Source organism: Neopsephotus bourkii, unplaced genomic scaffold (assembly GCF_033783945.1).
Source record: "Neopsephotus bourkii isolate Nb327-2 ecotype Australia unplaced genomic scaffold, CSIRO-AGI_Nbou_v1 NB_1250, whole genome shotgun sequence".
Taxonomy (NCBI): Eukaryota; Metazoa; Chordata; class Aves; order Psittaciformes; family Psittacidae; genus Neopsephotus; species Neopsephotus bourkii.
The window spans coordinates 3,050,958-3,077,669 of record NW_026901735.1 but is presented as its reverse complement, the minus strand read 5'-3'; the positions used below and the strand labels follow the sequence as shown (position 1 = coordinate 3,077,669).

General features: G+C 45.1%; 1 protein-coding gene and 1 long non-coding RNA gene across 2 annotated transcripts in view; both read right to left on the bottom strand.

The window, feature by feature from the left end:
* The window catches only part of LOC133218421 (uncharacterized), a 404,246-nt gene that overhangs the window by 132,271 nt on the left and 245,263 nt on the right, over positions 1–26,712 (bottom strand). The window lies entirely within an intron of this gene.
* On the bottom strand, positions 456–26,712 carry HAO1 (hydroxyacid oxidase 1). The gene is made up of 8 exons (XM_061364797.1): positions 26,520–26,712; positions 18,802–18,953; positions 9,164–9,419; positions 6,269–6,444; positions 5,288–5,379; positions 1,854–2,012; positions 989–1,058; positions 456–614 (listed from the first exon to the last, which is right to left on the bottom strand). The coding sequence occupies exons 1-8, from the start codon at positions 26,654–26,656 to the stop codon at positions 544–546; spliced, it is 1,113 nt and encodes a 370-aa protein (XP_061220781.1). The 5' UTR covers positions 26,657–26,712; the 3' UTR covers positions 456–543.

Here is a 26,712-nt window from a genome sequence, read left to right as displayed (position 1 = left end):
CCCCAATTTTGCTTTGCTATTCAGTTCTTTCTAAGCATGTAGGCAGTAGGAGCTTAGAGGACTCTTAGTTGTAAAGTCTTTAGGGAAATGACACTATGTCCACAAGCAAGCAAGATTTAATCTCCACAATCTACAGTGTTGTTTCTCCAACAGTGAGCAAGAACTATCCTTCACATTTTAAATTTCTCCATTTTGATAGTGGTTTGCTGTCAAACGTTTTGGTTTATAGTTTCATTTTAACATCTGAGTTACTTCCAGGCATGGAAGTTAATATTAGCATTTGATACAAAACACTTTGAAGTTTCTGTATTGGTCTTCTTTAATCACAACTCCCAGCAGAGCAGCTTTCCTTAAGACCCTAAGAAAATACAGAAACCCCTGTAACATTTGCTTTAAGTACATTCTTCAGCAAGTCGTCTCCTACAGACCACTTCTTCTCAGTCAGGATTGCAGGATGAGGCCCAAAGAGTGAACACAGTTGCTTTTTGTCTGGTAGCCCACTTTCTGTACAACAGGCAAGACACTAGGCAATAATCTTCAGACCTAAATCTTGGAAGACAATACTTGATGTCTTCGAATCAGCGTCCTGCCGATCTCTTCTACTCTCCGGCACCCTGGAGTGGAAGTTACATATCAAGTTTAAAGCCCTGCTTTTCCATCCTACTCTGTGCCTTTTCTTTTCCTGTCTTATAGAAATCTACATTCTGTCAGATGAAATCCACCCCTTAGCAACTGAGGATTTTCCACTACTTTTCTATGGATTTATTGCTCTCCTTGTGAAAAAGATCTTTTATTGTTTTTAGCTTATCTGCTCAGGTCCCATCTATAAGACAGGGATAACAAGTCTTCTTCCCAATTCTCCATAGACTAATCTGTTCATACTGCAAACATTTACATCTCCTTTGTGTAAGTTAATATAGCATCTTGCCCAGGCCAAGTAAAAGCAATGAGAAAGTGTGATTACTAAGGGGAAACGTTGATGTCTCACCTGTCAGTGCCATTGCCAGGCGAAACTCTTCCTTCAGCATCTGGAGAACCTCTTTTGCTCCTTCTTCACCCTAACAGATTAGGAGACAATGTGTACTATTATGTGTACTTCTAGCTCATGTGTGTAAATACAGACATGCATACTGTGCCAACAAAGTTTCATGCACAACTGTAACTCCTGAGTACTTGTCATAGCAAATTTTAAATCAGATGGACTGGATACACACGGGCACACTCGAGTACCATCACACACGCACTCCTATGTGCACACACATACACATTTGTGCATACACTGAGCTTAAACAGCGAGTCTAGATATTTATAGAATCAGAATAGTTAGGGTTGGAAAGGACCTTAAGATCATCCAGTTCCAACCCCCCTGCCATGGGCAGGGACACCTCACTCTAAACCATATCACCCAAGGCCTTGTCCAACCTAGCCTTGAACACTGCCAGGGATGGAGCATTCACAACCTCCCTGGGCAACCCATTCCAGTGCCTCACCACCCTAACAGGAAAGAATTTCCTCCTTATACCCAATCTAAACTTCCCCTGTTTTAAGTTTTAACCCATTACCCCTTGTCCTATCACTACAGTCCCTAATGAAGAGCCCATCCCCAGCATCCCTATAGGCCCCCTTCAGATACTGGAAGGCTGCTATGAGGTCTCCACGCATCCTTCTCTTCTCCAGGCTGAACAGCCCCAACTTTCTCAGCCTATCTTCATATGGGAGGTGCTCCAGTCCCCTGATCATCTTCATGGCCTCCTCTGGACGCTTCCAATAGTTCCATGTCCTTTTTATGTTGAGAACACCAGAACTGCACACAATACTTTTATAAACATAAAATTGAGGTTTTTCTGACTTACTTGATAAACCAAGCCCCAGATGAGAGGTCTTCCAATGAACACAGCTCTGGCACCAAGAGCAAGTGCTTTGAGAATGTCTGTGCCTTTTCTTACACCACCGTCTAGGAACACCTCCACCTTCCCCTCCACAGCTTCAACGATTTCAGGCAAGACATCAATCTGAAAGAGTAAAACAGGAATACAGCTTATCTGCTTCCATAGCCCTGTTTATTTTGTGAATGAATTCTTACATACAGAATCCAAGCTTTAAAGAAGTTAAATGAGCAGTTGCATGCCTAACTGTATGCACAAATAGCACAGCTTTGTATTGAAGAACAGCAGTGACTTAGCATGTTAGCAGATGTACACAAAGGTCAAATTTATTTGGAGAGTCACATAAATAGAATGAGAATCAGCAGGGTCACATAAAATGGCCATCTGAGCCTATGACATGTATGTGACATAAGCCAGTATCAGATACTTGTGAAGTATATAAGAAACAGCCAGCAGAGAGGCCTTTTCTTTGTATTAACCCCCCCACCCCCCACCCCAAACATCCAGTGTTCATCAGCTTGGGGATGGAACTGAATCACTGTCACCTTTAAATAACCATCGTTGCTTTCTAGTTTACATTTATTATTCATTTATACTAAGGACCAGCAAGCATCCAGGAGCCCAGGGGCAGGTATTGTACCCAAAGACATGGACAAAGAGAAAGATGTGCCCCAAAGAACTTAGAGTTGGCTTAAAAATTGTAATGAATGTATTATTCCTTTCGAAAATGCATCTTGATAACAGGAATAAATCTAGAGGAGACTTCATAGGAGAAAAAAAGCCAGCTTTCCTCTGAATTTTGATCTAGGTGGGAAATGCTTTCTTTTACTGCACTTGTATATTACTTTCAGTGAGCTCTTCTAATCCCCTACAGTAGTGATAAAGTTAAGGGTGGAAAGGATTTTTACTGTTCCTAAGTTACAAGTGACAAGGGAGTTAAGCAACATGTTCACACCAGGCAAGAGGTCCCAATGAAGAGATGAGCCTCCTGAATTCAAACCTCAAGCATTAGTTACAGGGCAACTGTTCCCATAATGCCTAAATAGTTCCTATTCATGAAAATTAGGAAAGACGCAAAACTGGAAGCCAAATACTAAGGAGACTGGAAACAGTGTGTGGTAGTAAGACAAAAGGCCCACAAATTCACGTCTTTCAAAGACGGATGTAATTCATTTCCTTTCTAATGGATGAAAAATGACCAGGAGATGGGGGGGAGGAAGACTTGAAAGTGCAGTTTGTTTTTAGATTTGGATTAACATTTTCTTGAAGTTTGGCACTTGCTGTGATTTTTTTCCCCTCCCTTTGGTTTTGCTCTCTTTGCCAAACATATTTGGGATCTATTTCCATATACAGAGACCACTTTCTACATCCTGACAAACCGTACCGACATTAAAGTGCTGTAATAGCTGAAGTATGATGCAAACCATAATTAAAACATCGATTTCCTCAATGTGTAACTGGACACTGGAAATATTAACCAGCTTGGGTTCAGCTCACGCTCTGAAAAGCCATGGAATTAAAGCAAATTATTATGGTTTTAAAGCAGAAACAATTAGCATGATCCGATACAGATATTTCCATTGTGAGTAGTGTCTTTGTACAATGAAATCCAGTGAATACATCAGCTTTAATAGTGCCTTCTCCTCTGCATTGTGGTGTTGCAAAGGAACATAGAATCATAGAATAGTTAGGGTTGGAAAGGACCTTAAGATCATAAAGTTCCAACCCCCCCTGGCATGGGCAGGGACAATAGTTTGAACAGAATGTTCTACTGATTTTGGCAAAGAAAAATAATGTTTGAGCTTTCTCATTCCTCAAAATAATGTTTTTAACATCTTATACATCCTCCCTGTTGGATTAGCTCATATATAGACTTGCCCAAGATTTTCAAATGCTCTAATTGAAATTGGGGAAGATATTCTCAGAAGGTGATAAGAAGATAAGGAGAACAGAAGATGAAGGTAAAATTTTGTTTCAGAAGGTTTAGGGACCCACACTCTGAAAATTCAGTTCCCGTTAAGGTATCTGCTACTGAATAGCTGCAACTCTCCAACAGCACTAAATCATATCTGAAAAAGAAAACTCTCAGTCTTTCTTTTGAAACTGAAGAATTCCTGACATCAGGAAGTCTCTTTTTCCTACTGGTCCCTGGGAGTAGTTGGAGACAGCCAGGCAAGAGCATCTCAGAGGATAATGCCTCAGCTTCATTAACCATTTAGAAAACCATTTGTGCTGGCATTTGGCTTCCCAATGCAGGGCTTGGGTGCTGAAGAACCAGCCAACACAACCAGACAATCACTGGGTATATGAGAAGACCTCTGAAAGTCAGTGGGTGAAGGAAATCAGCTGGGGAAATCCATGCTTGAGGATGGATTCAAGGATACATCCAGTCCTTGACAAAAGAGCAGAGAGAAGTGCTCTGGGCACTGCAGGGGGAACATGCCAGTGGGACAGCAGAGATGAGCTGATAAGGTTTCATGTGCAAACACTCAGCAGTGTCCCCCTCTCCCTTCAGAAAACCATCATGGAAAACAGGAGGTTTTTCATCAAGGACACATTAGGAATACTGAATCAGTCACAACCGGGCTTTGATTCTCCTCGCTTTCATTCTCTTTTCACTTATGCAGCTTTCCCCTCACCAAATGGAGCAAGATGAGTGATGACTGGAATTTTGAGGGTTTTCCTTCAGCCTGAACACATACTTTTTCATTTTCCTTTACCTCTTTCTGTTTTGCCAGATGAGGACTTCTCAAATCCCTTTCACCTTTGGAAAAGGCACGGGGTAGCACGACAAGGAAAAGGAAAGGGAAAAAATAACGTAATTTAACCACTCTGTACCTTTTCCAAAGGTAAAAATGTTTGAAAAGAGAAAAAGGGAGAGTTTCATTCTGCCTTTAGCTGTTCAGTAACCCTGTAATTTTTCAGAAGCCTCTGAAGAATATTAAAGGGGGAAAAACAACCTTCGATGTGCTGCAGATGGCAACAAGGGGTTTTCAGAAAAGGATAAGAAAGGAGAAATAGATGAGGAGACTGAAAAAGAAAATCCTTAAAGTCTTTCCAATTTCTAAACCTTTAACTGACAGTAATGCTCTGTCTGAAACTGCTGTATATTTCCATGCAGGGTGCTGCAGCCAAAGACAGGGTGCTCAGGTAGCTTGAAGAAACAGGCACACATCAACCCTCCTGTGTTTTACTGTCTGAGCTGACCAAGGGGAGGCTGTGTCTAACAGAGTATGATGTGACATACATAAAGAGGAGGAAGATTACTGTTTGTGGGTTAAGGCATATATCACCTATTTACAGGTTTTTCTTCCAGCTACCATGTGTTCAGAGAAGCAAATAAGAAGCCAAAAGGTAGAGAGAACCAGAGACTACTGGTGTATATTGGCACCAATACTTACAGTTGCAGGGACCCCATCAAGTTGGCGTGCCCCGTGATTTGACACCAGGATACCATTTACCCCAATCTTTACAGCTTCTTTAGCATCATCAGCTGGAAAACAGACACAATATACCCTTCCATAACTGGGAACATTGACACCACAATGAAGGAAAGTTTGGCATCACTGAAAAACACATTGCCAGGTAATGCAAAGCCACTTTAGGGCTTCACCCCTCCAAAGCCCCATCTCAACACAGAGAAAAGTTTTATCTCTAAGAAATAAGATCAGAAAAGTAGTTTGAAATGTGGGAGCAGAACATTTGAGCACTTTGGATTAGCAGCCACTTTAGTTGCAAGCCTTTATTTTCTCTACCACATTCTGGAACTCATCACTAAGATATTTATTTTGCTGAATGATTTTCTCCAAGGCAAAATTATTGGCATGATTACAACAATAATCCATACTTAATGAAACCACTACACTGTGCTAAGTGCTCTTTTGACAGAATGGAAATCCAGCTTGTATACAGAGTTTACAGGCACAACCAACAGAGCAAGTTCCATCTTCCTGGTTGCATCTGATTTCAGACATAACTGATGCTATGCCAGCTGACCAGCTTACACATTTAGTAAACTCAGGTCCCTACCAGGGACAATCAAGGTAAATACACCCTATAGCACAGACATACAAACCATCTGGTGCTTATTTCAGCAGCTGCTTCTGCAAGTGTCTTTGTTGCTGGGTTGCTAACCATGCATGGAGAAGATTTTTTTTACTTCTGCTTGTTTTGAGTCTCTTCTGGTACATCTTCCATTTAACACAGCACAGAAATACAAATGTAGATCCCACCATGTTCCATATCAGGAAAGAGGATGCTTTCCACTTAAAAGTAATGCAATTCTAAGCAATTCTACAGAAGCTTCCCCAGCAGCAGCACTTTCCCTTCCCTGTGCAAAGGGGCACCTTGCCTATCCCGCAGGAAGCAGCAGAGCTACACACCCCTGAGGACTCCTTTTGCGACGATAGGCAGCAAGGTCAGCCCTCGAAGCCATTTGATGTCCTCCCAGTTGACACTTGCATCGATTGCCTCAGCTACATACACAGCCAATCCACTGTTTTCTCCAAAGTCTTTCCCCGAGGAGAACGCCAGGTCACTGCTGGAGAAGTTCTTTAATCTAAAACGACAAAATACATAGAAAACCAGGCTGAGAAGGATTCAGTGTAGCCACGGATCAGTGCCTAATGCCAGCATTCAGTTTAGCTGTGTTAAAGGTTTGCTGTATGGCAGGGCAGGAGCATGTCAGATCACAGTCTTTAGTAAACCAAAACATTTGGCTGGCAAAGTCTTTGGTACCATTGGTACAGCTTTCTCCAGCCCAAGGCAACTGTCCTGGTGCTTCCAAAAGAAACAGGATAAAGTCCAAACTCTAAAGGTTCAGCATCAAATCCACAACCAGGAGGAAAAGTCAACAGTGACAGCACTAATGTGGGCTTCAAGGTTCTGTCCTCCCATGCGACTTTTGAGCATGACACTTTGCCATTCCTTTTGCCTCAGACCCCCATCATAAAACAGGAACAACAGTATCTGCCAGGAGAAATGCACCAGAGGTTGTGGGACATTCAGACCCTAAAGCAGTACAGGCTGGATTTAAGAAGATAACATCAATCTTGCTTGCTACAACCCGGACCCACTGAAAAGTAGAGGTTCACCAGCAAAAATCCCCTTTGCTGTCATGCAGAAAAGTCGGGTTTGTTTTGGGTTTTGCTTTTTTACCCCCCAAATCCAGGGGTTTCAGCTACTGGAGAAATAAGGAATTGAGTAGGTGGGAAGGGAGAAGGAGGGAGGGAAATTTTGTTAAGCTCCATGAATTAGGTGGATCTGCATGAAGCTTTGCAAGGAATTCTGAATTTTCATCTCTGACAGCATCCAGCCAGTTCCCCTCATGTTTTCTTTTTTGTATGTTTCCTTGTAAAACGTTGGAGGGGTGGAAATTAAGTTCATATGAAAACATCAGCTATTATTTGCTCTTTAGCACCAAATCAATCTCACAGGTTCTAGGAATGAGTGGTAAGGGACAGCCCCTGCACCAAAGACTTCACAGACTTACTACACAAAGCAGGAAAAGGAGAGTAAATAGAGTAATTCAGGCTGTGCTTGTATTAGAAAGCTGAAGCAGCTCCAAGTGCTCACAAGCATTAAACCACCATGAGCAACACCAGTAGTACCAAGGACACCCATGTTCCACACGAGGCTGATCGCTCTGTTCTTTGGAAACTCTCTTGTTCCACATTGTGCTGTTTTATGCTCATATTCCACATTCTGGGACATGCACTGGGGTTTGTGCATGGAAACTGGCTGGTTTCAGTGCTGATTTCATGCCTGCAACAGGCTTTTCTGTTCAGCTCCAGGCCCAGAAGAAAATGAGAAAGGGCTCTCAGCAAGATCCAGCTTTTCAGCTGTTGGTTTGTGGAAGGTGGGGTGCCCAGAGGAAAACAGAACCGTGGATAAGATTATATAAATAACTGTTGTTTTTCTTGGCCTGTGAAATGCAGATCAACACTTGGATGAATGTTGCCTTACATACGTTTCCGAGCACAATGGCACCTTGTTGTTGCTTTGAGAACTTTGTTGAAAACCTGAAGCCAAGAAAAAGTTATCACATAACTGAGCGGAGGAGAGTTCCACCGCTGGCTCAGCAACAAAACACTGCCCAAGTGTCACTCTGAAACCTGAAGGGATTCATTAGAACCTTCAAAGGTTACTCCAACTTCGTGTGATTTAATGTGGTTCACTCAAACAAAACCTTGTTAGGGTTTGGTCAGGTTGGGTCAAAGGGGTTCAGAAATGCTCTATCACTTTACTCAGACATTTCTGGGTTGACTCACGTTCAAAATCTCTTTAACCTCACACATTAAAATGATGCTACCCCTAAAAGAAGCTATGTAAAGAATTATTCCAGACTTTTTTAGGTGAAATGACAGTGTTATCAACAGTATTTTGTCAATCACAGATCTATAGCAGAATTACTACATGGGGCATATGCATACCAGCATGCTACATTTTAACATTAGATATATGAGGGATATTTTGTTTTATGATGCTTTCCTCATAAGACTGTACTTAAACACAGAAATCATAGACAGAGATAAGCTTGCTCTGTCAAACTTCATCATACCATCTATGCTTCAAGTCCAAGCATACGGGTAGATCCAACACCCCAAGGCTCTGGAGGTTTTCTTGCCTGTGAGGTGAAGAATCAGATTGATTGCAGAGTTCCATGGCTTACCTCCCATTTGAATATTATGAAAAAGAAGACAGACCTCAGGATGTGATATTATATTTCTTGCTCTATACATTATGTATAGTAAGTATATAGTATAGCATGACAGTCTTAGGAGAAGTAGGAAGAGCATTTCAGATCCATTGATAATATTCAAAACCTGGACTCAAATCAAAGTTAATCTGTTTCAAAATATGTTCAGTTATCCTTTGGGGCTTTTTCCTTGCATTCTTGTGCTCATTCTCAGGCTCTGAATAAGAGCAAACACAGCACTCTCAATACATGCCGAGGCCAAATGCGGTCACTACCAAGACTTACTTGCAAGATACTCACAAGACTTTTAGCTGCATTTTGTAAACCCAAGTCCTGCATATCCTGTCCACTACATACTTTACCAGCCAGCCTGTGGCTGCTAACACTGTGCCAGCACTTGAGCATAGAAGAGCTGTGGCTGCCCAGTGTTCAAAAGGCCAGGTTGGATGGGGCTTGGAGCAGCCTGGTCTAGTGGAAAGCATCCCTGCCCATGGCAGGGGTTTGGAACTGGATGAGCTTTGAGGTCCCTTCTAACCTGAACCACACACCCATCTCCCACATCTCACCAGTGAACACGTACCTGAGGTGGGGAGGGAGCTGGAACTTGTTGCGCACATCATCGAAGCGCCTGCCGAGGAACGGCGTGTCCACCGTCACGAAGATCCCTTTGTATCCTGCTCGCTCCGCACGCTTCACAAGGGATTTGGTAACCTCCCGGTCCTTGTACACATAGAGCTGCAGCCAGTGAAGGCCGGATGGAGCTGCTTCAGCCACTTCTTCAATGGAGGAAGTGGCCCAGGAGCTCAGCATCATCCCCGTCCCCATTGCTTGGCAAGCTGGAGGAAGAAACACAAGGTTACGTTTGAGATTATCCAAGCTTCTCTGAGCAGAAGCACTCGACTCATTAGAGCATCTCAGTGTTTGTGATCTCACACTGCCTTCCTCAGTGTTAATGTGCTTTCAGCCTTGCAAGGATAACTGTTAGTAACTGCACTGATAGCAGTTACTAACAGCGGCGAGCTGCTGTGAGCCTTCTGTTTTATTCTCTATGTTTAAAGGCAAATTCCTAGTGACTGCCATCTGCACAGTGGGATGATCCCAACTTCAGTGCTGGAAATAAGAGATACTATAATCAAACTAAGCCTAACCCATATTAATGATTCTCTATCCTAAGGGGAGCCTGTTTGTAAGCCCCGAGTATCTGGCTACTGTTTGTCAGGCATTTTGGCACGTAAGTTTAAGGACCTACGTGCACAGTTTTAAATGATCTAAAGAAATAAAAAAATGCATGGATTTAAGGCTTCCAGCTTTCTCAGCACTGCCACATTGCTGCTGATTGGTGTCTTGGAGCTGTCATTCTCAACATTGGTCTTCAGTGCTCCTCACCACCAGCATATACACACCCCCCTGAGCATTCTGATCACCACATTTTGGCTGCGTTGTCCCACCCCCAAAATGTTTACTAGCATTAAACCTGTGTTTCTTGAAGTGCTGTTCTAGTAAATGCCTGTTGTCATCCCCACAGGGAGTTTCAGGGCTTAATAAAACAGGAGGACACAGTCCAACAGACAACCTTATTTAAAGACTTGAGGGTGAAGCTCCACTGTTCTTTCCTTGAACACTTTTGCTGTGTCTCATGGCCTGAAGGAGAGGAACCCACATCCATTGGGTGATCCCACACACAAAGTTAACACTTCTGCTGATAAAAAGAAGTTCTTATCTCACAGGAGTGAGGTAAACACACCCCAAGTGACAGTCTCCATCCAGAATAGCCCAAAAGTAGAGAGATGAGTATGTACAATAGAAGAGTGGTTCCTGAAGTCTCCAATGAAACCAAAGCAATGGCTGCTCATGCCCAGTGTGTTTTGGCCTCTCCTTTACCTTTGAAAAGCTATGGAATGGAATCACTCCCGAGGCATGGGCAGCCCCATGGTTAAATGTCACTGAACAATCCCAGATGGGGGTCAAGCAGCCGGAGGCTCTGTGCTGGCCACCTCCCTGGGGGTGATTTCCAACCCAGGCTGCACCGCACACCAGCTAACCTCATACAGCCCTATCTTTATGAATCTATCACTTATTCTTCTTGGAGTCATCTGTCACTTCATGTAAAATAAAGGAAAACACACTGTAAAACTCAAAAATATCATAGAAAGCCTTATTTTTCTTGGTCTACCGCAGTATGCATATTTGTAATGTAAATGGAGCTCTGTTTCTAAACGTCATCTCCAGCCCATCGAGGAATTAAAAAGTGGTCTTTATGACAACATTTTATTAAATAAGGATTACAAGTCTCTTAGAGTGGAAACTTATGAACAGCTTATTCAAACAAATTGGTTACACCCTCCCAGGGCCACCAGGCAGCTTTCAATCACTGCAAATACAAAAGCAGTGACCCAAAACTCTGCATTGCAGCCTTTTCATTCCTTCCCTTAAAATTACTGAAAAGAATTCCCTCTCCCAGATTAAGTACCTAGAAATGAGCTGCTGCTGAAGAACCCATGCTTACTGAAGGCCCTTCTCTCTACAGCTACCTGAAAGGAAGGTGGATCCAGGAGGTGGCTAGTCTCTTCTCTCAAGTAACAAGTAATAGGGCAAGCTGCACCAGGGGAGGTTTAGATGGAGACAAGGAGCAATTCCTTCCCCAGAGGGTGCTCAGGCATTGGAACAGGCTGCCCAGGGCAGGGCTGCAGTCACCGTCCCTGCAAGTGTTCACACACTGTGGAGACGAGGCCTCAGTGCCATGGGTTAGTGGTGGCCTTGGCAGTGCTGGGGAGCGGTTGGACTGGATGAGCTTAAAGGTCTTTTCCAACCAACTTGATTCCGCGATTCTGAAGTCTTGTTAAAATCAGCTATGGTGGGTTATTGCAAATCCTGAAGTAATTTGCTAAATCCAGTCCATCAAGTGATGCTAAGAAACAAGGGATCCTCATTCCTGTTGCTCTGTCTAATACAAGCTCATGAATGAGAGGGAGAGTTGCTAATCCAGCGATTGCAAACCCCTTAGATCAGATAAGGGGGAAATGTTATGGTTCAATCTGCCTTTGGGAAGCCATTTATTTCCATTCGTCCTTTTATCCTCAACCTCAATAGCCCTATGGACACAAGCAGCAAAAATTAGAATAGGAACTACACAATAAAACCTATTGGGTGAACCAAAGGTTTTAAACACAATAGAACACCATACTCCTTCAACTGCATACGTAGCAATAGAAAAATAATGCTTTCATCTCATTTAAGATTAGATTTAAGTGGTTTGGTTCAATCAGAGTTCAAGCATCCCAGACTGGGTTATGGCACCGTCACGAAGGCACACTCACAGCATTCCCCTGCCCTGTAGTTATCAATCTGGTCCAGCGCCAGCTCAACACGTGTAGCTTGGATCCATGTGGTCAAATGCAAAGTTCACACACACAAAAGCTTTCCAAGCTTTAGAGATTCCAGGTTTGGTTGATCTGTGCTTTATCTTGATCATTTCAAAGCTTATTTTGACAGTTTTCTAGGTTTTCAAACACATGATACATCAGCCTGAAGTGTTGCCAGGTTCTATTTTTTCTTCCTACTTCAAATCAGGTTTTGCTAAAAATATCCACCACTTCTTGCATATTTAGCTGCAGTGGAAGAAAACAGAAGCAATTCATTTCCTCCAGCAACCATATTTTACACTTCAAGTTTGGGGTGCTGCAAATACCTCTGTTTATTATTGTAAATCAGTACTACTAGATCCGTATTCCCACAGGATGCTCTTGCAGCAGCGTGTGACATTTGCCAGAGTTTAAACATTGGATTTTTGTAAACCAGCCTTTCCTCATGCCATTTCACATTGCTTTTAGTCCTTCTTTCCTCCCCCCAGGTTGTCTTTTAACCCAAAGCATTGCCCAAAGCATACATTTGGTTCTCACTGAGGTCAGTGATAGTGCAGAGAGCATGGCAGTAGCCACATACAAGAGGCTGGGGAAGTTTTCCATGTCAGGATGATAAAGCTTTGAGTTCTTTGTTCTCCACCCTGTTTCAGGGCCAGATGCAGCTAGAACTGGGGTTCCTAGCAAAGGGAAGCTTCACGGCCTTTGCTCCATGGGTAAGGGAAGTTTCTCAGCCCCACTGGTACCTCCTTGCACTTAGCCCAGGGAAGCCACAAACAAGGTCGTACCTTCTCACCATGGAACACAGACCTCAATAGGACGGGGCTTTCCTCGTTCTTAGAGGACCCAGATGAAGTATTTTACATAGCAACAAATCAAGTGGATCATGGGACAGGACCCGCTTGGGAACCCACAGGAGAACAGAGTGATAATCTTTTTTAGCCCCTTCTTCATCCTGAAACCTCAGTCTCATCTGGTAAGACATAACTTTGCTAACTGGTTTAGGAAGGTATGGAGTTTGTCCCTGTGGGCAACCCAGCAGCAACATATTTCATGGGAGAACACTGGAGAAGAGTCCAGGTCTTGTGTATTTCTCCAGGTTACCTTGTGTGAGAATGGGAACTTCCTATTTTTCTCTAACTGTGCAAATTCCCATCATTTCCCTTTAAGGGACATCTCGGAAGCATGCAGCCCAGCTGCCCCACTGTGGTCATTCTTCCTGAATCCATCAGTGAATCCACTGCCCCCAAGTTAGGGGCCAGAGGACATCACTTGGAACCAGTGTGATGTCCTTTTGGCATGGTGGTATTTCTCAAGAGAAGTAGCTACGTTCTTGGAGCTGCATCTCCTAAGAAACAGACTTGTTTAAAGTACTCAACATTTCTCTCTTGACGAACCACGCTTGACTGAGAAATCCCCTGCCTGGCCTTTCCTCGCTCACCCCTTACAAAACACTGCGTGTGAGTTGGGCCTATGATCCTTGTGTTGACACAACGCATTGTGTCAGCTGTGCGGGAAGGCCGGAGGCAGCAGGGAAAGATACACGTGGCCAGGATGGATCTGGCTGCTCTAAGGAGGGCTGTTGTGCCACATTGCCTGCATACACTTGCATCAGAAAGTCCCCTGGCCATGATGGTCTCTGGGGTGAGTCAGGGCCAGGTCAGTCCAGGCTGTTTTGTCCCACGTGAACATTGTCCTCTCAAGGACTCTGAAGTAGCCGTACCTTAAAATGAACATTTCTGGGGAACAGCACATGGGTAGCAGTGAAACCCTCCTGTGAGGACAGGCTGAGAGAGCTGGGTTTGTTCAGCCTGCAGAGGAGAAGGCTCCTTAAGGGGACACCTTATAACAGCCTTCCAGTATGTAAAGGGGCTCACAAGAAATCCAGAGAAGGGCTTTGGACAAGGGTCTGTAGTGACAGGACAAGGGGGAATGGCTTTTACCTGCCAGAGGGGAGATGGAGATGGGACATTAGGAAGAAGTTATTCACTATGAGGGTGCTGAGGTGCTGGCACAGGGTGCCCAGAAAAGCTGTGGCTGCCCCATCCGTGGCAGTGTTCAAGGCCAGGTTGGACACAGGGGCTTGGAGCAGCCTGCTCTAGTGGAAGGTCTCCCTGCCCATGGCAGAGGGCTGAAATGAGTGAACTTTTAGGTCCCTTCCAACCCAAACCAGCCTGGGATTCTATGAAACATGGGTACAAAGTCCTGCTATTTTCACTGTGGCTAAGCACCAATAGCAGCAGATTGCAAAATCCCTCCTTCAGCGTCACAGGCATGTGCAATGAGCACAAGGAAACTGTGCCAGCATCAGAGCAAACAAGAAGTACGTTATAAGTCTGTTAAGAGCCAAAGGAACAAAGGTGTTCCTTTCTAGTGGAAATAAAGCAGCCAGTAACTCAACTAGAAAGCTTTTCAGTCAATGTTCCTGTTCTCCATTTGGCAAAGCAAATGGTGCCGTCACATTGCGGGTGATGGTGAAACCCATCTTGCATCAGAAGTAACTCAGAAAGTTATCTAGGAGCAACTGCAGAGGGTAAACATCAAAATGTCACATCTGAGCAGCCCCCAGTCAAAGCTTTCAAAAGATCAGGCCAAGAAAGCAGTCAGGTTGTTCCACCTGACCTTCAGCAAGTCACACAAGTCGGGTATTGCAATACTGCATCTGGGCTAAACCACAAGAACATGAGGCGATGGGTCAGTGAGATAGCAGTGTGTAATGAGCAGCAACATAATCAGAATAGAAATCTCAGTAAGAAAAGGCTACAAATGTGCTTATCACTGATTAAGGTTTCAGAAAGTTGCTATTTCTTGCTGAGCAGCTGGTACATGACAGTCTGCTTTGGTGTTCCTGAAAGCTGGTCCTATTTACAGAAACACTTGCAGGCAGTGCTGCCTGAATAGAAGACTCTAGGGAGACCTTATTGCAGCCTTTCAGTTCTTAAGAAGGGCCTATAAGAAAGGTGGGGAAAGACTTTGTATCAGGGCCTGTTATAGGACAAGGGGTGATGGTTTTAAACTAAAAGAGGGGAGATTCAGGCTGAATGTGAGGAGAATGTATTACTTACAATGAGGGTGGTAAAACACTGGCACAGGTTGCCCAGAGAGGTGGTGGATGCCCCATCCCTGGAGACATTCAAGGCCAGGCTGGATGTGGTTCTGGACAACCTGATCTAGTTGGAGATATCCCTGCTCATTGCAGGGGGGTTGGACCAGATGAGCTGTGAAGTTCCCTTCCAACCCCAACTATTCTGTGATTCTGTGATTCTAAGACAACACGGGGGTCACACAGAATGAAGTTGGGATGGCAAATGAATAGCAAATCTTTTGATAGACAAGCAAGAAAAAACTAAGTCATGTAGAATCAGAAGAGCCCTGTTGCAAAGTGTTTTGGGAGCAGCCCTTTGCTCTTTAATGGTGGCTCAGATTATTCATCAAATTTGGCAAATATTTTTAGTTAAAGAGGTTGAAATTGGAGTGGGAAGGACAACAAAAATTCACCTAAGTCAAAATGTCATGTGTGGATATTTTCAACATGGAAATGTTTTCTGCTGAGCTAACACGTTTGTCTCAAAACAGCGATGGTGAAAACCTTATGAAAAATTATGAAATAAACCTTTGTGTTTGGGATCATATTAAACATTTCAGTGAATCCAAAACAATTTTCCTCCCAATTTTTCAGTTTCTACTGAACAGAAAATCCATTCTTTGGGAAATTGCAATATAAACTGATGAATTATAACTAAAATGCTTGGGAATATACTTGAAGACAGGCCTGGGAAAAGTGGGACAACCGCCAAGGGCCATGAAATCATAGAATCATAGAATAGTTAGGGTTGGAAAGGACCTTAAGATCATCCAGTTCCAACCTCCCTGCCATGGGCAGGGACACCTCACACTAAACCATGGCACCCAAGGCTCTGTCCAACCTGGCCTTGAACACTGCCAGGGATGGAGCATTCACAACCTCCCTGGGCAACCCATTCCAGTGCCTCACCACCCTCACAGTAAAGAACTTCCTCCTTATATCCAATCATGTCAAGGACAAGAGAGCTTCCTCCACAGGGTCTCCTGGTCCACTTGTATACATCAAAGGGAACTGAGGAGCAAGCTTATTACAGCCTATATGGACAATAGCTTTTCTGTTTGCTGTTTTATATCTAGCAAACAGAAGTATAACTAAATCCAACATCTGGATTTGAATCTGTGCACGTTCTGACCAGGGCTACAGATTATTCTGCTCAGAGTGGAGTTAGGTAACCTTTGGAGTAAGTTGTGTTGTGTTGGATGGCCTGTCACCAGCAGCTTTTAAACTTACAATTGAACAGTTTTACCCCAGAAAAGTTCCTTTACTAATGAAACAGAATTGTCGATGAAGGTGTGTTTAAGGGGAGCTGCCAGACTTTGCCCTGCTTTGGGTAAGATGCACATCCCTCTCTACCAGCTTGGTCACTGCAGGAGAGCATCCCTCAAGGAGCAGCTCCCCCCCCCCCAGCTGGAGGGAGCTGCCACAACTCCTTGCCCCAAAGTGGGGACTGGGACTTTTACCTAATGAGAAACACCATGAGATGCTCTTGTCTCTAGAGATGCCATTTGTGCTGCCACATATGGGCAAAGCTGCTGGAAGAACAGAGTTTAAAGCAGAACTCTGTTACTGAAGGGAATTCCTTGGCAGGACCAGGAGTCAGTCTCACAATACAAAGAGGAAGAGGGTTGGGACTGGATAAGCTTTATGGTCCCTTCCAACCCAAACCATTCTATGATTCTATGAAACGTGGATCCTTTTCCAGGATTATCATAACAGCAGAGGCACCACCATATGTCGCTTCCTACACACCTGAGCTAAGAGCCAAGCTTATGAAGTACACTGGGTTTTATGGATCAGACTTTCAGCTTGTGCAAATTGCAAAGCAACCAACAAACTGCTTGCTTATATTTCAGCAGTATCACAGTTTAAGACAAGTTGGATGTTTCAAACCCCCTGATCCCAAATGTCCCAAGTCTAAGGGAACCTTTAAGCCAAATGTGTAATTTATGGCTAATCCCTGTCATTTTAGAAGGTCAAACCAAACGCTTGGCACTGAACGCCCCACTCCACCTCTAACAGAGCACAAAACTGAAGCCTGCTTTTGCTACAAGAAGCACTGCTGCAATGCAGAAGCTGTGACTTGAATTACTGTCAACTTTGAAAGCAATGAAAAGTTTAGCAGCTCCCATAGACAATTTATTCGATGCCGCATTCAAACCGTTGCCAGTTCACCAAGCTCTCCCAGCTGGAAACCCCAAACACATTAAATGAAATAATCCTACCTTAAAATATGAAAATATAAGTGCACAAAAGTCAGGAAGTTCCAAACTGATCTACCACAGCCATAACTCAGCCCTGTAGTCAGCCTCACCGTACCACTTGACTTCATATGTCATCGTGGATTTATGCCTTAAAATGTGGCTGGGCTGTGCCATTGGTGAGAAGTTTTGCTAAGGAACTTCCTGGGATTCGTGTGTTGCAAATCTGGCTCTTAACATTGCATTAATACATTCGCAGTGAACAGCAGAATGCTTCAGTTCCCTCCCAGCATAACCTGGGCCAGAACTAATGCGCAAGAACAGCCGAAGCGCCACCAGATGCCACTTCACAAACCAATTCAAGGTGTTCGAGCTCCATCGTGTGGAATACGCCGGCATATACAATAGGGAAAAAAATCGGGATTCCCAGTAAACCTTTTGGGAAGAGAGGAAAAACGTGTCCAAACATACTATGAGAAGGGAGAATTGTGCTTTTACAGAGATTGCTGCTGGAGTTGTGCTGCCCATCACGGCGCACAAAGAAGCGATGGAGCTTTTTAATGGCTACTGTGACCAGCTCCCACTGCAGGGCAGGTAATGAGACTCACTTCACATCATCATTTGCTCCATTGCTCATGGAAATGCTGTTAGAGAACAGCTGAGCCACACACAGGATTTATTAATTGCTTTTAATATTGCTCATGTAGGCTTTGCACCCCTTTTCATTCAGTGCTAGAACACTGACACGCACAGCACCGTGCTGTTCCCATGCAACAGGCACACCCTGTGGCCTCTTACGCTTCTTGTCATCCTGCAGCCGGTTAAAGGAGTAGGAAACAGTTTCACATCAGAATTGTGGTTATCAGCCCATTTCTTGGAGCTGTTTAGGCAACACCTTTCTGCAGCATCTAGCCCAAAGAAGCCCTTATCGCTGGTTCCCCGGGATGCTCTCAAAGAGCTCTTTTCAAGACAAGAAAAATTTAGATTAAAACAAGGCTTAGACATTAGGCAGAAGTTCTTCACTATGAGAGTGGTGAGCCACTGGTGCAGGGTGTCCAGAGAAGCTGTGGCTGCCCCATCCCTGGCAGTGTTCAAGGCCAGGTTGGACACAGGGGCTTGGAGCAAGCTGCTCTAGTGGAAGGTGTCCCTGCCTTTGGCAGGGGATTGGAGTTGTATGGGCTTTAAGGCCCCTTCCAACAGAAACCAGTCTGGGATTCCATGAAGTGTATTTCCCAGATAAGCAATTTCTAGAAGCAGTGCTGTAACAGGAAGGATGTTGCTGTGACAATACTTAGAGTTATATTCATAGAATGTAAAGATAGATAGATGCAGGTTTCAATTTTCTGTGTTACAAATGATTCCCTTCGTACACACTGCATTTCTCCTCTGTGTTCCATAATGAAAGACAGCCTCCACACAAACCAGTCAACAACCAAAAATCAACAGATTACTCTGAGCAGCAGCTCAAACCCATCCTGGCCACAGCATCAAGAAACCCAACCAGGCTTCACAGCCAGCAGCCCAGCATCACTCTGCTCATCTCTGCCTTGGTGCAGGGGGCTTTGCCTTCGCTCACCTTTAGCAGTTGCTGTCTCTCCATCAGCGTGAGCCATGCGCTGCATAGCGGTGGCTCCGACACAGACCGGCATGCTGATCCTCTGCCCCAGCACCGAGGTGGACAGGTCCATCACTGACACGTCCCTGAGCACACGGGGGTACAGCTTCCACCTGACACAAAGGAAGAGGATAAAAAGCATCACTGGGGCTATATACAGTTCCTAATGGATAAGAGAAGATGCTTCCTGCTGTCAGGAGAAACATGGTGAAAGCTGTGATGGGGCTGGAGCAGAACCTCATTGAGTGACCCAGACCTGCAGCAGGACCCACAGAATACACAAAACAGGAGGGATGAAAGTCCATGGAGGCTGAAAGAGGTAAAGAGCCTTTGAACACTATTGGCTGGTATCGTTTGAAAGACAAGACAGGAGCTGCAAAATATTCAGGTTCATGGTAAGTCTCAGCCTCCTCAAAAGCCTCGGGGCAGATCTGTATGGCAGAGGGTGTGCAGGAACAGAAGTCACCAGCCTCCCTCAATTATTCCTTCTGCGGAGCCAAAAGACACAGGATTTAGGAACAAAACCAGCCTGGCCAGCACGCTTAGCCCTCCCTGCACCCATGCTATGGGTCTCAGTAGTGAGACTGCTCAGAAACAAGCTGCCACATGGGACATGGGTGGCCAGGGTGGCTGCTCTGACTTCCCCCAGCTCAGAGGGGTGTGGAAATCCACTGCACCACATCTCTGCTGGCACAGACACTGAGCTGCTTCGCTTGGAGAGGTCCTGTCTCCAGCAGTCCCCAGCCACAGTGCACATAATCCCTGGGACATGCTGCAGGGACTCCAGACTTCCAGGAAAAGACCAAATGCGGGCACTGTAATTTGGTGCAGGAATAGACCAAGCAGCACAACTGCTGTCCCAACAGGGCAAATTACAATCTAGCCCTTGAATGATGTGGCCCAGCTCAACCCTTCCCAACCATGCTTTGCCTTCAGCGTGTCCACCAGAAACCACACCAGCCCAGAGCTGGGCTTGATTCTCCCCTGGGGTCTTCAACCTGGGTACAAATAGAAGCTGGCACCAAAACAAACCCACACGTAAATACAATTTATTGCAGTCAGGCTGGACATCGTGTGCTTGCATACACAGAAATTTATCCCTTCTTTGACCCCACACAACATCATTACAAGAGGATTGAAATCTCTCGTATGGGCTCAATTAAACGACATTGCAATATCCAACCCTTTTTTAATAGGGTTGCATTGGGGATCCCTGTAAAACTGCATCTTTTTCTCCCCATCCAGATGCTGTAGAGCAGCCAGTGCTGCTACAAGCCACAAGAGGGTGTGCAATAGCAGGGGCTGCCTCTGCACCAGGCCAAACGCTGTACAGGCAGTAGCAGGGTGCACATCCATCTCTCATTAAGGCATCCCTCCCTTTGGAAGCAATCTGATGGCCATTGAATTTCCATTACAGAAAACAATCAGAAACTTAAGCTCCAGTACTGCCGAGCCTCTACCTGCTCAGCACTAGACTGACGTTACTATCAGGATAGATACAGCAACCAGAAGCACCGTTACGCTCAGACGGCTCCGAAAGCGAGCAGTGGTCAGCTCGAGCTCACATATCAAACTGATGAGCTGGAAAGGAGAAAAAGACAAGACAGAATCTCTTCATTTCATAGAAAGATCAAGAGATGTTTCCACAAGAAGCCTGGGGCAGAGCCAGGACGAGACCCAAGAGCATGGAGCCACGCCAGCTCTCCAGGAAGTGCTCCCCAGGGAGGAGGCAGATAGTTATGATGCTTGGAAGGAGATGTGTCTGTGGGAGTCAGCTGGATCATTCAATGCCAAGACACACACTGCAAGTATGCCTCCTCAGGCGTGTTTTCATGCTATTGTATGGGTTTGTTGTTTCTCAGGGGAGGGTGGGACTAAGAAAATACGACTTTTTCCTCCCCCCTTTCTTCCTAGTTCTCATTCCAAAGGCTTTCTCCCAGCTCCAAGGCATCTTTTAGCTGGGAAAAGCAACACAAGGAACAAAAAACCTCCCAACAAAGTGTGCAAGAAAAATGATGCTGTTTCAAGCAGCATCCTTCCCACTCACCCTTATGTGCCATCAAATGAGTCCATCTATGAGCTTTTTGGGGTCCTCAGGTGCATGAGCCCCAAATTTTTAATGTAAATGTCTCTTCCAATGTCTTCTGTGGCTTCTCTTCCCCTTGCACCTTATCAGGTTGCATCCTCTTGACTAACATCAAGTGATACTCGTAACTGAGCATTTACTAGGTCTCACAAATATACTACCTCAGTATTATACTCTTGAACGAAAACCTGGTCTTGCTTTGGGAACAGGGGTGTCTGCAGCTGTGAGTTTACTGGACATGTGAGGCACTTTCTGGACAATCCCTAGGGAAATGCCCTTAACAGCCACAGGCAAACCCCAAGGGCTGTATTCCCAGTAACCAGAGCACCGGTCATTCCGCTGCCAAACACAACTGAGCCTGTGAGTGAAAACATTCCCGGGATATCCTGTAACAAACCTGCATTTTTGCAGTCATCCTCATCTCATCACCCTCTTTTTTATCCAGCCTGGTCCACACTCACGTGCTGCAATCAGCAATCCCAAGTGGATGCACCTTTCTTCCCAGCTGGAAGCAGGGCGATGCCGCAGCATGGGGAAGGCAATGAGCACCCCTGATTTAGGCAACTTCACCTAAATGCTGTTTTAGAAGCAGGATGAAAGGGAATGGGAGGGATTAGTGTCTTGGGGTGGTTTTTTCCCCCTCCACATGCTCAAAGAAATCAGACTGACTTCTGACTGGGGTTATCTACAGTTGGGTGAGAGGGGAGCACTCACTGCTTGCACAAATGCCTTTCAGCTGTGAAAAATGACATTTTCAAACCACACCACACATTTCCAAGCAGCTCTTGTTTCTTTCTGAGCCCTTACCAAGCCATCCCTTCGTGCTGCATCACGAGCAGTGTGCCCGGGAGAGGATGCAGCCTCCATCCCAACTCCAACCCACTTTGCTGCCTTCCCGTGGCAAGGGGCAGACGCCAGGGCTGTGCCAGGGTAACCAACACCTCCTTTTGCTAAGGAAGATCGGTTTTCTCTCCAGAAACCCCTCTTGCCATCCACACAGCGACTCTTCCTGTCTGAGGTGAAAGACATTGCAGCAATCTAACTTATTATCACAAGCATTCCTTTCCTTTTCTCCCCCCTACAACTTCACGTGCGTGTTTGACCCCAATCGCATTCTCAGCCTTCCTTTTTTAGCCAGTATTTCAATTATGCATGTGCCCAGTCATTGGAACACCCTTAACACCGAGCTAGAACATGATGTGTTTGCAGAGGACACGCACCGATGCTGTCACTGATGAACATGACAACAAAACAGATCTCCTCCAAAGGCCACCGGGGAGGCAGTACATGTCAAGGTGGATTAGCAGGAACATGTTCCTACACACACAGACATCCGCCTGCATTAACATGCTGAGGGGAGATTTCAGATTGATTCCTTCAGTGCCATCAAGCTAAAGGCATCCTGACCTTGTCATAAAATCTATTCTCCATTCAAGCCCCTCGCTTCCTTGATAACTTGAGAGTGAAATTAACTGCCAGACGGCACGGGGCTGGAAGGACACGCAGTGGATTGGGATGCAGAGCAAATGCAAGGTGAATGCAGTCAGATGCCATAGGGAATAACATGTGCTCTGACATCCCAGATCATCTTTTCTTGTCTTAATGCCTCACTTATGCCAGCACCATCTCCAATATGAGTAAAAGATGATTTTCTGGGCTTAGAAGGAACACACTAGTGTTGATATGTGAGCTTCAGCTTGATTCGGAGAAAACTCCAGTCCCAGAAGAGCTCGAAGATGGGGGAGAGTTACTGTACTTGGTGTTAACCTCATCTTAAACACTGGCCTTTTGGAGCCATTTCATACTCTGGAGTCTGATTACAGGTTCAGAGTGCTTTGAGCTCCTGTCCTGACAAAGGCCAGGATATTCAGTTTATAGAATCACAGAATGGCTTGGGTTGGAAAGGACCTTAAGATCATCCAGTTCCAACCCCCCTGCCAGAGGCAGGCACATCTCTAATGAAAACAAATTGCACTGCTCCAAAAATTGCACTGGCAAGAAATATTACAGCATCCATCAACACAACCATTCATTTGCTAGATTAGTTCCTAATAATAATCTATTTCTCTATGAATACAACCATTCAGTTGCCAAAAATATAAAGAGCTCATAAACCCAACACTGATTTGCCCCCAAATACAACCCATCCCAGCAGTCTTGTTCACTCAAATCATCTTGGGTGAACACAGCCCATACCAAAAAGGTATGGGCTAACAATTCATGCTCCTGATCACTTTGGTGCTTTCTTTTCTCTGTAAACACAAACATTTATACCTGTATCTGTAAATACTTAAATAAACTGTAAATGCTTTTAATCAGGCTGCAGCTTGGCTTCTGGCAGTGGAAATCAATGGGAAATGAAGCTGAACATATTTGTTTCTGTCACAGAGTCATCTGACTTCGTGATCTCTGTGCCTTGGGGTGTAAAGTCCATCTTACTTTCTATTTACCCACAGGCAGTGCTCAGGAACAGGGAGGAAAACCAGTAACGTGCAGAGGGACTATGCGAGAGTCAGAGCGAGCAGCAGTCCTGCATCCTTCACAGTCAGGCCGTGCTTCTCCCAACAGCATCAAAGAACAAAAGACCGCAGAAGTTGCTTTTGTCAAGCAGGTCTCTATAAACCAAAACACCCTAAAGACTTCATACCAGGGCTCCACCTTTTCTAGATGTGCTGCCAGGAAGCCACTGCAACCACGCTCTAATGAACCGTTAATGGCAGCATCCAATGCTCAGAAACCAGGGAGCCACCATCCCATGTTGTGCCTCAGCAGGGACAAGTGGGAACCACTGTAGCTATCAACATATAGTCCATGGAGACCAGTGCTCAACGTGCCTCTTAAGAGGTTCACGAGCTCATTACAGGGGGTCACCTTTGCAGAGGAAGGTCCATCCGGCTGCAGGCAGCAAGTGCACACAAGTGCTTCATGGAAATACTTCAGATGGGTACAGGAAGGTACTAGAAATGTTGAGAATCATTTAACTTACATTTCTGAGTGCTACATAAGGGCTGTTTCTAAACTCTGACCACTTTTACTATCATTTGCCTCTGGCTATGGACAGATAAAAGAGCACATGTGTCCATGAAGCCCTGCATCCTTTCCACTTCGTATCAGCAAAGCTGGCAAGCCCCAGCAGATGACTCTAGCTGCACTGCCCATCATCAAGGGGAGAGCTGTGCTGGCCCTGCAGAAGGAAGGGGACCATGTGTTTTACCAGGGGAGCTGGGCTTCAGGCTGGGTGACCATCAGCACAGCACCATGCTTTCCTGTGCTCTGGTGGGCACTCAGAGACAGATGTGAATGTAGAGCAACAGAAAGGTAACAAGCAAAGCTTTGACTTCAGCATTTCTACCCCATAACCTCTCTCTTTGGCTGTCAGCAACTTCAGTTCTTTGATGATTTAATAGAGTAAACCCATTGTCAAGTCTTTCAGATTTTATTAACTGCCTTTTGGAAGATGTTTAAATGGCCCAAAGCTCCTAAGGAAATCAGATCTCATTTTCTTTAAGACAAATACACAAAAGGAGGGGGAGCAAAGACAGGAACACAGCTCCCACCCCCTTCCTACCTTCAATGCTGAGGAGCAGGAACCCAGCATCAAGGGCCTTTCAGTCACACCAGGACCTGGCAAATTTAATGCATCTCAGCCTGTTCAAGGCACTGCTGATTGGTATCTACTTCATCTCCAGGCTGCCTGCAAGCTCTGCAGTTCTGAATGCCTAAAACTAGAGGCTCCTATTGAAAACAAAGTAGAAGATGCCAGATGAGGTAAGCCTGAACCCCACAGGTGACCAGCCTGATGCAAGGCAGTCTCATGAGCATCATGAGTCAGTATCATGAGAGGAACTTGCCCCTGTGGTGGGAAACAGCTTCAGAGCAGAGCTGCTCTTATCCCACCATGAACATCTAGCTCTAACACCAACACAGCAAGTGGACATACCCAGCTTGTTGAGAGCCTGTTTCCAGGCAGTTTAGATCCAACTTAATCAGGATTAGCTCTAGCAGTTAGTAGTAAAAAGTTCACTACTTGCAGTTTATTGCTTCAGAGCACTTCCTTTGAGCATCCTTTCCATAACCTCTCATTTTGGTTTTATGAGGACAAGTAACATCATAGCAGCATCTGGAAGCATTAAAAACTAAACTACAAAAATAAGATTAGATAAGCACTACTACATCCCTTCCTGCTCCTGCTCACTCCTCAAAGCCAGAGCAGTCTCTTGGCTTGTGTTTGAGCAGCTTGAGGGATTTCCAGTCCATGATGGCAGCTGCTGCATTGAGCTATGAGCTCTCTAATAATGGGTCACAGTGGAGATCAGTTTTCTTCTTTGCCTGACATTACAAAGCTTTTCTATACGTGCCCTTAAAATTAAGATTCCAAGGTGGTTTCTGGGATCTCACCTTTGAAATCCACCTGAATGAATTACCACCAGGTTTCTACAGCCTTACAGTTGTGAGGCATTTCCAGCTGGATTGCTCCTAGCCTATGGAAAGGCAACCAGCAGTGAACAGGATTGCTGCTCTGCAGCAGAAAAGCAAAGTGGGGATGGAGAAAGCCTCAAGACAGATCAGAGAACTCCTGTTTTGGTTTATCAGACTCAGAGGGACTAAGGACAAAGCTTTCAGAGATTAGCAAGGCAAGCGCAGGGGGTTAAATGGCTGCACCAACACAGCACCTGAAGGAAAGAGAAGCCAACATGGGTTGAAGCAGCTCAACTGGGCTCAGCTGGGCTGAGGCCACCAGACTCCAGCCAGCTTCTTTCCTCCTCAGTGCTCAGGCTGATGCTTTGGGGGCTGAGCAGCAGTGGAGATGAAGAGGATGGCGAACCAGTGTGAGCTTTGACCATCTTCTACTGAATCCGACAGCAAATGCTGACTGAATTTGTGTTGACCTCGTGCTTGAGACAAAGGCTGACCCGAGCCCAGGTTTTGACAACAGTTCAGGGGCTCAGCCCAAGTGAAAACTGGTTTATCATAATTCCCATCATTTACAGCATTTCCTGGTGAAGTGCTGAGCTCCTGCTGGACTCCCCCCTCAGCACAGCTTGGCCACCCAGGCCTGAGCCCTGCCTTTCACAGCTCGCTCCGGAGCTGGGATATGCAACTCCTGTCTGCTAGGGGATGCGGCTCTGATCCCACACTGCTGCACAAGCACTTACAAGGGGAGACTGTGCACTAATCCAGGCTGGGAAGAAAGAGGAAAAGGCAAAACTGAGTCCGGACCTGAAAGGTACAACCGCACCATAAGAACCCCTTCTTTGCATTACAGCCCCCAATGTAGAAATCACAGCTTCATTAGCTGATTAAATATTAGAGCCAAAGAGAATTGATGTTAACAAGTCAAACAAAACACAGCTAAAGCTAAAAAGATGCTAATGGTTTTTAGAGACTGCTTTTGGACAGAAAATACTAGGTGAAGGAGTGGAAGAGGAGATGATTGTTCATCAAATCAATTCTGTATTTTTCGCTCAGAAAGAAAGAAGTTGCAGAAAAATTGAGTTTTGTTCACACAGAAATCTCATATTGCATCCCATCTAATGATAAAGCAGAATTAACACCCCCTGCATCCCACTCCAGCCTCAAACCCTCCTCCTACCTTGAAAATGCTGCTACATTATCTGCTAGTGTTTCTTGGTCATCTGCTCCGGAGCGGTAATAATCATACACTGATTTGGGGAGGAATTTTGCAGCATACTCCTCAAAGTCAGCAATGCAAACCAGCTTTCCAGACATGCCTGCAGACCGCTCAGGGTTACTTCAGTCCTACTTCTTTCTCTTTTCAGCTGTGT

What these genes read in the sequence shown, in the direction of transcription:
- HAO1 (XM_061364797.1), bottom strand. Translation starts at nt 26,656, where the DNA reads ATGTCTGGAAAGCTGGTTTGCATTGCTGACTTTGAGGAGTATGCTGCA. An exon ending in AATGTAGCAGCATTTTCAAG is followed by an intron (nt 18,954 to 26,519) that starts GTAGGAGGAGGG and finishes CCTTTGTGTCAG; the next exon opens with GTGGAAGCTGTACCCCCGTG. An exon ending in CCTGGCAATGGCACTGACAG is followed by an intron (nt 615 to 988) that starts GTGAGACATCAA and finishes CTTCCACTCCAG; the next exon opens with GGTGCCGGAGAGTAGAAGAG.